The following is an 11,965-nucleotide window of genomic DNA, read 5'->3' on the forward strand; positions in this document are numbered from 1 at the left end:
GTATCGGCGGCGCCTCGGGATGACGTCGTCGAGGCGCCAGCCTATTCCCCCAGCTCTCCTGCGGCGCTGCACCAAAGCATGAGGTGAGGGTCTAGTTTCGGAACCTGCCGCGGAGCGACGCGGAAATTGAGATTGGCACCCCGGTGAGGTGGCGACCGCGGTGTCCTCCCAAGGGACCCGAGGCCCGGGTGGCGGTGGCGGTCCGCCGACGCCGCGCGCTGGTGGGCGCGGAAGCTCGCGGAGGTACCCTCCCGCCCGGGTGCTGGCCCCGGGTCTCCAGTCCTCGCGAGGGAGGAATCGGGTTACTGCTTCCAAAAGCGTTTAGCACTGGAGTACACGTTTTACAGGTGCGGACACTCTGATTTAATTTATCCAAGAGCCCGCAGCTGACTTAACTGCTACATGGATTTGGAATTCTGTGAACGCCAGTAGTTGATTTACGGGGTGCAGCGACAGCCGAGCCTTTTTTTTTTTTAACCCCCTTGACAAATCATTAGGTTGCAGACTGCATAACTGATGGCTGTTAATGATACGTGCAAGTAACACTCAAGCTGGGTTTTGGTTTTAAAAAAAACAAAACACCGATATCTATACCTGGGGGATGGGGGGGGTGGTTAGCAGTAAGCAAACCATCGAAAGCAAAACCACTTAGTTGCATGCGAAGAACACGGGACCTTCTGGGTTTTATTCTTCGTTCCCGCTAACTCGCGGTGAGCCTCCGGAAGAATTAATCTCCCTCGAAGCTGTAGTCCGCTTCTTTCAAAACGAGGGCGCACATCTCCCAATACTAGTAATGTGTTTGAGGGATTTAATACATACTCTACTAGTTATGTGTTTAAGTGATTGAACACGTCCGACACAAGAAACATCAGAATATCCTAGTAAATACGACCACCGATAAAGTAAATATAATGACCATTTAGAGATAATTCTTTCACTGAGCTCGCAGCCTTTATTTTCTTTTTCTGTTTTGGTGAAAAAAAGATAAAGCTTTTATTGAAACTTAGAAAGGGGACAGAAAGAAGTGTTGGAGAGAACACAGGCTTCTCCAGAGTGGAAATAAGCAAGCAAAAAACCAGACTCGCAAGCGAGAAACGTGTTCAAGGGAGACCGTGAGCTTGAAGAGCGAGCCTCTCAGCCTTTCTAGCCCAAGCTTAGTTTGGAAAACCGAGGGTGGAGACGTTCGTGTATTATGGAAAGGCTGGTGGGTTGCTAAACCCTCCCAGCAGCTGGTAGGTACAGGTGCAGATTTGCCACTAATAAAAGTTGCCCTAACCTAGAAAAAATATACTTCTTATCCACCATTTAATCATTTAGCAGTTTAAAACAATTTAGATCCCTATTCTCAATCTATTATGAACACGTAGTTAAACACTGTTTTATGAATGATTTTTTTAGGATTTTCTGGAAGCCATTTGGATTCTCGAGAAGACTTCTTAAAGTGCAAGGCTGTAGAATAACTGAATCAGAACTGTTGATCCCATTAGGTTGGACATCACTGATACAGAAGCTTAGCAAAGCACCTGGTATTTTCTTGTTGGATCAAAGGAAAAAACTCTCAACCATGCCTGAGATAGAAACAAGTCAGAAAGACACTGAATTATTTTCACCACCTCCCAATGTCCGAGGGATGACAAAACTTGATAGAACAGCTTTTAAAAAGACCGTCACCATCCCAGTGCTTAAAGTGAGAAAAGAAGTAGTCAATAAATTGATGAGATCCCTTAAAAGGGCAGCACTGCAGCGACCAGGCATAAAACGTGTGATTGAAGACCCTGAAGATGAAGAAATTAGGCTAATTATGTTGGATCCTTTTAAGATGCTAAATGATAATTGCTTTGAGAAAGCTGAACTCAGTATCTTAAAGGAGCTTAATGTCAACCCACAAATATCGAACTATAATTTAGAATTATCTTATGAAAACTTTAAGTCGGAAGAAATCTTAAAAGCTGTGCTTCCTGAAGGCCAAGATGTGACTTCAGGATTTAGCAGAGTTGGACATATTGCCCATCTGAATCTCCGAGATCATCAGCTACCTTTCAAGCATTTAATTGGTAGGTTTGTCATAGTAATAACACACTAGAAAGCAATCAGCAATTTCTAATTTGTAGGATTTTTTTAATGCCAAATTACAAAAGTGGGGTGTTCTGTTTTAATTTTATGCTAAATTTTGAGCAGTATACTCCCCTTTAAGGGCTATTTTTGAATACCCTTTCAAGTCATAACATGCTCTAAATAGCAATTCAAGCTTCTGTGTACACAATCCATGAGCATAGATAAAACTTGAATCGCTCATTTTGGCAGAAATCTGATCACTTGTCACTAGAGCACATAGCGTTTATTAAACTTTCAGGATTTTGTTGAATCCAGGTTTCCTAAGCTTGAATGTTTTCAGTCAAAGTACAAGGTACTTTACATGCTTTAGTTGATGCAACTAAGGGAACCTCTTCTGTGTATTAGGCACCTTAGTGTTTTAGTGCTCCTTAGCCTTTTAGAAGCAGTGCTCAAACAAACATAGCCCCATGTTTGAGTCTGGGCCCTTTCATCTTTGGCATAAAGAAAGAATATAGACTAATCAAAATGTTCTTATGTGAATATTTGATGACCACACACTCTTCAGATTAATTTCAACTGTAGGTCTCAGGACTCCTGGTAATTTAAAATATAGTTCTCGGTATTTTGCGTGGTTAGGATTTCAGAAATACACTATTCTGCATTTCCTTTGTTTTTATTGATGAACAGTTGATAATTATATGATAGATAATACCTAAGCAGATCATTACAATTATGACTGGGTACAGATGTCAAGTCTAGACTGCCCTATGAGTTCTGTTGCTTGTCCTAACTCAAATTTCTTTTGGCTTTGCATTTTAAACCTTTCATATTAGAGTACAAATAGAATTAAAATGAAACATTTGACAGAGTGGTAATGTAATTTTTTTGTTTTGTTTTGAGTTTTGGGTCACACTCAGCTGTACTCAGGGGTTACTCCTGGCTCTGTACTCAAGAATTACTCCAGGCAGTCCTTAGGGGACCATGATATGGGATGCTGGGGATTGAATTCAGGTCGATGGTGCACAAGACAGGCATCCTACACGCTGTAGTACCACTCTGGCCTCTAAAGTGATAATTTTTCAGCCTCTACTAGAGCACTTTCAAAATAGGTGTGGGATTTTTCTCCATTTTATTATTTCAAACTTTTTGGGTGGGAGGTGTTTTAAAACAATACCCAGAGGAACTAGAAGGCAGTTTCCAGATCATGTGGTTCCAGGTATTAAACAGGACAGCTGCAGGTAAGGCAAGTGCCTTAACCCCTGTATTATCTCTTTGGTCCCAAACTAACTCGTATACCTAATGAACTAATACCTGAACTAATGAACTAATACCAGAAGCAGAACAACTGGATCAAAGCAACAACTGATTAGAGTTCATTGGTATTACCATATTCAAATCAGTACCTAATCAACAAAAGAACTAAGACAAATTTTAGTTCTATTTTAGTGTATTTGTAGTATAAGTGCTTTTTATTAATTTATACACCAAATTATCTTCCCTTATGCAATGACATAGCATATAGATTCTTATAAATCTTTCAAGTGCTGACCAAAAAAGTAGACTGTGATTAAAGAGCATCAATATACCACGTCTGGCATATTTTATTTGTAGCTTTTTCTGCTCTGGCAAATATTTGACAGCAGTTCAAGTAAATGAATATTTTATTTAGGGAAGAATCTAAAAATTTAGTTTCTTTTATTTGAAAATATTATTTTACTGACATTTTTCCAAAAGGTGAGGTGTATGTTCATATATACAGTAAAGCAAACACTGAAACAAATGGAGACTGACAGATCCTGTTAGTTGCCATTTAAGACCATTTGTTGGGGGCTGGAGTGATAGCATACTGGGTAGGGCATTTGCCTTGCATTCAGCTGACCTGGGTTCGATTCCCAGCATCCCATATGGTTCCCTGAGCACCGCCAAGCGTGATTCCTGATTGTAGAGCCAGAAGTAACCCCTGTGCATCGCCAGGTGTGACCCCAAAAAAGCAAAAAAAATTTTAAAAAAAAAGATCATTTGTTGCCTCTGTCATTTTCTTTCTTTCCACTTTTCACTATTTTGCTTATTGTATTGGCACATTTGAGAAATTTTTTAAACACATGCAAAAAATTTAGCTTAGCCCCTAATCCTTTCTTAGAAATTTTTCTTTAAAATTGTACCAATTTTGGGTCAGAGCAGTATTGTGGATAGGGCGCTTGCCTGTGTGTGGCCAACCTGGGTTTGATCCCTGTCACTCTTTATGCTCCTCCAAGTCCACAAGGAGTGATACCTAGTGTAGAGCCAGAAGTTAAGCCCTGAGCAGCATGGGTGTGGCCCCAAACCAAAATTAAATGAAATTGTGCCTATTTTGTGCTTGTATTGGACACTGTGGTTGGACATTAGCTTTACTAATACGTTGAAGTTTTAGAACTGCATTCTGCTTCACACATGATAGATGAAGTTTTCTGTAGATAGAGAGAATAGTTTATTTCTGCTTCACGTTTTAGCTTTTATTTTACCATCAACAGACAATGCTTATTATATGTTCTCATCTTTTAGGCCAAGTTGTGATTGACAAAAATCCAGGAATCACTTCAGCAGTAAATAAAATCAATAATATTGACAATACGTACCGAAATTTCCAAATGGAAGTCCTATCTGGAGAGGAGAACATGATGACCAAGGTATGGAGTATTTTATTATCTTTTAGTACTTGTGTATTAAGATTAGTTAACATTATGGTAAGTATTAAATTTATAAGATGATAAAAATTATTGTTAATGTTTTTGGCATATTGAATACGCCACAGGTAGCTTGCTAGGCTCTGCTGTGGGGGCGAGATATTCAGTAGCTTGCCAGGCTCTCCGAGAGGGGCAGAGGAATTGAATCTGGGTCAGCTGCGTGCAAGGCAAACACCCTACCTGCTGTGCTATCGCTCCAGCCCAACAAGTCTCACAATGGAGATGTTACTGGTGCCTGCTCGAGCAAATCCAGATGAGCAACGGGGTGACAATGATACAGTGATAAAAATTAAAACTATTCATTAGTATGTGGGCTGTGAGAACTTACATGTATTAATAGGTGTGCAGATTTGATACCAACATTAAGAAGTGTGTGGTAATATTTTGCAGCTTTAATTACATATACGCTTTGACCCAGAATTCCATTTACAGGGGGTTATTCCAAGGATATAGTTGGAAAAGATTGGTTCTTCTGACCTTGTTTTAACAATAAAAGAATGGAAATTAACCAAGTATTCATTGATAGAGATTTCATTAAACTGTGTTATGATAGAATGGGTATTTGAGATAGTTTTTTTTTAAATAAATATGGTCTTCACTGCACAGCCAGATGAGTGGACCGTAGTTAAAAAGTGTGCAACTCCTGCAAGCATTACATCCAGAGTGTGTGAGCACCATAGCCAAATGAGCCTGCATAAGAATCATAATATAATGGTGATGGTAGTTATTGATATACTTCTTAGTAAGGTGAGTAGTAAGGAATGATGAGGTGTTTGGAGCGAAACTTTTGACTCTAGAGCTGATACTTGGTTGTCCCTGTAATACCAAGCCTTCACTGCCTACTGCTTGTATAGAATGTATGAGGTCTTTTAAGGCAGAGTAAGATTTGAAGATAAATTCTTTGGTAATGAAATTCAGTTTACTTCAGCTGACTCTTTAGGCATACTCCAACTGAACATTGTTGATGTTCTTCACTTGATCACTTGATACTGATCTTGTAATGGATTTCCTAAGTCACTCACAGTCTGTTCTTAAAACAGTATTTATACTCTGTAGCACTGTAGCACTGTCCTCCGATTGTTCATTGATTTGCTCGAGAGGGCACCAGTAACGTCTCCATTGTGAGACTTGTTACTGTTTTTGGCATATGGAATACACCACAGGTAGCTTGCCAGGGTCTGCCATGCGGGCGAGATTTTCTCGGTAGCTTGCTGAGCTCTCTGAGAGGGGCGGAGGAATCAAACCCAGGTTGGCCTCGTGCAAGACAAACGCCCTACTACCCGCTGTGCTATCATTCCAGCCCATTACTAAATTTATACTCTACATGTAAAAATTCAACTGTGTCTGTGTTCTTGTTTTTGTTTGGCTTTTGGGCCACACTGGCTGTGTTCAGGGCTTGATCCTGGTTGAGTACTCAGGGATCACTCCTGTGTGTGGCTGTGTGTGTAGGTGATGCTCGGGACTGAGTCCTGATTGGCTGCATGTCTTGCCTGCTGTACTATTTCTCTGGCCTCTCTAATTTCTCCGCTCCAGATAAAATCACATTTAACTTTAGGAGCTCAAACAACTTTTAAGTACACCGCATATTCTTTTTTTTCCCTGAGTCAAAAGGTTCTTGATAGTGAAGCTGATTAAAGCACTGCTGAGTAAGGGAGTAAGGTTCAAAGAGAGCTTTAAAATCAGAGCATTAAGAATCTTAACTTTTTTTTTTTAAATAACTTGATCTAGTTGGATCAAGTTTAACTTGATCTTAGTATTTCACATTAAGAAGCTTTTAAAAAGGAGTAAAGGAGATTTCAAGAAAAGCATCCAAAACATTTGATTATAAAACATAAAGAGATTTTAGTTGGCAGAATTTTGAAGACACATTTTCAACTCTGAGTATCTAATATATGCTTGATAGAAAAGCAGCATGTACAAATTTTGAGTTGAAGTTCATGAAGGAAGCATATGGATGTATCTTCTCAGATTTCTAGAACTTGGAAACTTTTATTCTATGAAATAATGGACTTAAGATGGTAGCTGAAGTCATAGTTCATGACTATTTTTAGTTTGTTTTTTGTTTTTTATTTGTGGTAGTGCCAAAAGAAGTGCTACAAGTTTTAATTTTGTTCAGGATTGTCTCTATATTTTTTGGCTTATCTGTGAAAACTTAGATTTGGAAAAGAAAAAAAGAGGGAATGACTTTTTTTTTTTAGTGAATAACAGCTATATTTAAACTCACTTAGAAAGATATGAGGGGAGAGAGAGAGAAGTACGTGTTCAAGAGAGAACATGGACTTCTACACAGTAGAAAAAGCAAGCAAAGAGATAAGAGAAGCAGGTGAGATACAGGTCAACAAAAAACAGCTTGAAGAGCAAAGGCAAAGGAATACTTTGTTCTGTACACTGGTTACAACTTACAGGTATGAAATTTGCAAAGTCTACCTATCTAAAAACAGCAAAATTGGTCCAGAGAGATAATACAGAGGTAAAGGTGCTTGTCTCACGTGGCTGACTAACCCTGGTTTGATCCCTCACACATGTAGTCTCCTGTGCCTCACAGGGAGTGATCCCTGAGCAGAGCCAGGAGTGATGCCTTTGGACAGCCAGGCACAGCCCAAACAAACCTTGTCCCCAAACAGCAGTTATCCAGAACTTTACACACAACACACATATCATGCTTCCTTCCTCTTATAAACTGAAAACTATTAAGGTGGGAAGATTGTTATATTAAGTGCTATTGACAACTTAGTTCTCTACTGTCAAGATAATATGTACTATCTTGTTTCAAATTACACCTCCCACCCAATCAGGTTATATAAGTGTAATTAAGATTTCTCATTGACCTATCTGAAAAATTCCTCCTGTGATTTGTGAATCATTGCACAGCCTTTTAGGATGAGATAGAGAGCCGCTGGCTTTGATGAGGTATGACAGTGCCAGTCCTCAGGCATCAGAAATCTAATTTAAATGCCTTTGAATGCAGTTACTTCTTTTAATAGTAGTAAGTATATGTGTGTTTGTAGATTGGTACACCCATCCAATAGACCAAGCAGATTAACTAAAATTTAATACCCTTTTTCAGGTTCGAGAAAACAACTACACCTATGAATTTGATTTTTCAAAGGTCTATTGGAATCCTCGTCTCTCTACAGAACACAGCCGTATCACAGAACTTCTCAAACCTGGGGATATCCTGTTTGATGTGTTTGCTGGAGTTGGACCCTTTGCCATTCCAGTAGCAAAGAAAAATTGTACTGTATTTGCCAATGATCTCAATCCTGAATCCCATAAATGGCTATTGCATAACTGTAAATTAAATAAAGTTGACCAGAAAGTAAAGGTGTTTAACTTGGATGGACAAAACTTCCTTCAAGGACCAGTCAGAGAAGAGCTAATGCAGCTGCTGGGACCACTGTCAAAAGAAAGCAGACGCTCTGTGCACATTGTCATGAACTTGCCGGCAAAGGCTATAGAGTTTCTCAGTGCTTTCAAGTCCCTTTTGGATGGGCAGCCATGCAGCAATGAACTCCTTCCCACAGTGCACTGTTACAGCTTTTCTAAAGATGCTGATCCTGCTAAGGATGTCCGACAACGAGCTGAAACTGTATTGGGTATTTCCTTGGAGGCATGCAGTTCAGTTCATATAGTAAGAAATGTGGCACCTAACAAAGAAATGCTATGCATTACCTTTCAGATTCCTGCTGCTATACTGTACAAGAACCAGACCTTAAATCAAGGTGAGTAATATCTGGGAAATTAAATCTAAACTATACTACCTTTCATGTGGTACAAATACACATATGTATATCATGGCTACATATATATTTTACTACATTTGAATTAGGTTAAATTAATTCTACTTAGATACTTCAGTTTAAGATCCTCTTGCCATTCACTTTTGACAAGCTTCTCCCAATTTTACAAATTTTCATGCAATAAGCTTCATTCTTGCAGACTGTTTTATTAAAGAAATAATGGTAGAGAAATGTTACTATTTTATGTCTAAGTTGAATAATTAAGATCTTTAAATTACCTTTATTTTTTAAAAATACTTAATATTTTAAAAAGTTACATATTTTAACTAATAGGTTTTCTGGATTTGTTACAGAGAATCATGAAGACCCACCTCTTAAGCGCCAGAAGACAGAGAAATCATTTTCAGAAGAAAAAACACAAGCTACTTCAGTCACTAATTGAAAATGTACCCTCTATCCCCACTATAATTATAGTATAAAAATATAATTTAAATATTTCATAAAATTTTAGTAGTTATTTATTATCAAATCTTTATATTTAGTCCCTACTCTCTTATACACAATGTTAAATTAAAATATAAGCAAAATGAATGCTAAATATATTTTACTCCAAATTTTAAAATTATAATTTTATAAGCATTTTAATCAATATTTATTGTCTATCTTTGGGGAAAATTTTTTTTGAGGGTAGATAAGTGCATGCTACCTAGGAAAGCACTAATATCATTCTGCAGTTTTCCTTAATTGAAGATTGTAGCTATGATTTATATAGCCACTCCTATACAACATTTTTATATAAGTAAATTCCTTTTTTGTTTATTTGTTTATGGGCCATACTGGGAGCGACTGTGCTTTGCTAGGGATTGAACTCAGGCTTTCCCTAATGTAAAGCACATACTGTAGTCCATCTCCCGGGCTCACTGAAAATAATTTCTAAACGACATTATTTAAGTCACTGATAGGCAAAGTATGCTCAACAGGCCAAATCTAGTCCATTATCTGTTTTTGTATTATAGGAAATAATCTGAGAAGTTTCTTACACTTTTTAAAAAATTGGAAAAGAGCAATCTTTTGTGACATGAAAATTATATAATATTTCAATCTTAGTGTCCATAAATAAAACCTTATTGGATAGAATACACCAGGCCTGTTTTATTCAGTGGCAGTTTTCATGGTGTAAGAGCAGGGTTGGCAGGTTGCAACACAGCCTGGATATGATTCTCATCCTTTTATACTGTAACTCATCATAGCAGTGAGTTACAATCTACAGCATTTTAAGTAGCGTGTATAAAACATTTATATGTCAGCAAATTATAATACCTTTTTAGTACCATATGAAGCTATTCTCTCAAAACAAGAAAAGCAGATTTCTGAAGTTGTGGCTTAAAGGCACAATGAAGTGTGAGCTATTTAGATACCGAATTAGATAATAGCATGAAAACAATATATGTTGACATTACCAAGAGGAGCATTCCTAAGGTTAATAATACTGTAACCATGTTAAACAATAATAAAAACTTTAAAGAAACACTCAACACAATATTCCCAACTGTCAAAACAATTTAAATGAGGGGCTGGGGAGATAGTACAGTGGCTAAGGCACTTGCCTTGCACATGGCTGGCCGAATGCCTGGTCTTCAATTGCCAGCATCCTATTGGGCCCGTCGCACTACCAGGAGTGATTCCTGAATGCAGAGCCAGGTATAAGCCCTGAGTATTATTAAGTACAGCCCCAAAACCCAAATCACAAAAAATCCAATTTAAATGAAAATATTTTAGTATTTGAGACATCAGTACTGGGTTTTAAATTACTAGAGAATTACTTTCAACTGCATAGAATAATTGGGTTATAAATTTTCAAAAAAATCTAGAAAACACTAATTCTGTATTAGAAAACACTAACTCTAGGTTTAAAGTAGAATCTATGTGTTGCAACAGTTGGGAGAAAAATGTGAATTACAGAAACATTTAATTGGGGATGGAGCTATAGCACAGCAGGTAGGGCATTTGCCTTGCATGTAGCCAACCTGGGTTCAATCCCTGGGATCCCATATGGTACCCCAAGCACTGCTAGGAGTATTTTTGAGTGCAGAGCCAGGAATAACCCCTGAGCATTGCTGGGTGTGACCCAAAAAACAACAATAAAAAGATTTAATTGAGTCCATTTTTCAAAAGCTGTGGGAGGAAAAATGGGCTGAAGAGGTAGTATAGGGGTTGAGGTGCTTGTTGCCTGTGGGTAGAATCCCTGACACCATATATGGTCTCCCAAGTACCTACAAAGGTCACTCCTTAACAACAAAGAATAGCCCCTGAGCACCATGAGGAGTAGCCCAAAAACAACTTGTAAAAATGAGATGTATCATTAAAATCTGTTTATTTTCTATCTCCTGCTAAATCAGTAGTGTCAATTATGAATTCTGTGTCATGAACTTTACCTCAACTCCTTAAGTTTTGTCAGGAAGTAAAGCTGAATTTCCTGCATGTTTAACCTAAATTTAATCTGATTAGCAATTAGGAAGTTTTAACTGCAATTTCTTCAGTGTTAAGAATAAATTTTTCCGGGGCCGGAGCGATAGCACAGCGGGTAGGGCGTTTGCCTTGCACGCGGCCGACCCGGGTTCGATCCCCGGCATCCCATATGGTCCCCCAAGCACTGCCAGGAGTAATTCCTGAGTGCAAAGCCAGGAGTAACCCCTGAGCATCGCTGGGTGTGACCCAAAAAGCCAAAAAAAAAAAAAAAAAAGAATAAATTTTTCCTACCAAGAAGAATCACCCTAAAATGCTATTCTAATACACTAACATATTTCTAAGCTTTGGAAATTAGCTTTTGGTAAAGATCTGATAATATTCCTTTAGGATTTCAAATCAAAATTAACTAATGTCAAACAGTGGTAATGTCAAAAACTGACATTTGTATCACAATCTTCTATTATATGTATCCTATACTATAAAAAAAGTTATAATAAGTGCTCCAGGGAGTTGGCCCAGCAGGCTGAAGCAGGGCTAGAGAGGAAGTATAGCAGATGAGCTTACCATTCATGCAGCTGGACCCAGTACTGTCCCTGGCATTGTTGATTGTACCTGGAGCACTGCCAGGAGTAAGCTCAGTGTGTCACCAAAAGAAAACAAAAACTGGCTCAAGCACATGCTTTGCACAGAGATCCTGGACCTGGCCTGGTCTGGTTACCCAAGCAATGCTAAGTGTAAGCCTTCCCTCTCCTACCCAAAACTTGAATTTTCCAGGGTTAGGGAGATAGCTTGACTGGCTGGAGCACATTTGAGAGCCCTAGATTTGATTCCTGACACTCTATGGTTCCCTGCGCATTGCCAGACATAGCCCCTAGCACCACGAGTCCAGAAAAAGAAAAAAGCCCAGTTCTCAGAAATTTTCCCAGTAACCACTCTATTCTCTTACAGATCTCAATATTACTATTCACTTGACTCTTC

At 38.5% G+C, this 11,965-nt stretch overlaps 1 protein-coding gene across 1 annotated transcript; it reads left to right on the forward strand.

Annotated features, from left to right (window-relative positions):
* The first annotated feature begins 16 nt into the window (after positions 1–16).
* TRMT5 (tRNA methyltransferase 5) lies at positions 17–11,241 on the forward strand. The gene is made up of 5 exons (XM_004612379.2): positions 17–83; positions 1,399–2,054; positions 4,597–4,721; positions 7,846–8,500; positions 8,872–11,241. Exons 1-5 carry the CDS (start codon positions 79–81, stop codon positions 8,958–8,960), a joined length of 1,530 nt encoding a protein of 509 aa, XP_004612436.2. The 5' UTR covers positions 17–78; the 3' UTR covers positions 8,961–11,241.
* The last annotated feature ends 724 nt before the right edge of the window (positions 11,242–11,965 follow it).

This window comes from Sorex araneus, chromosome 3 (genome assembly GCF_027595985.1).
Source record: "Sorex araneus isolate mSorAra2 chromosome 3, mSorAra2.pri, whole genome shotgun sequence".
Lineage (NCBI taxonomy): Eukaryota > Metazoa > Chordata > Mammalia > Eulipotyphla > Soricidae > Sorex > Sorex araneus.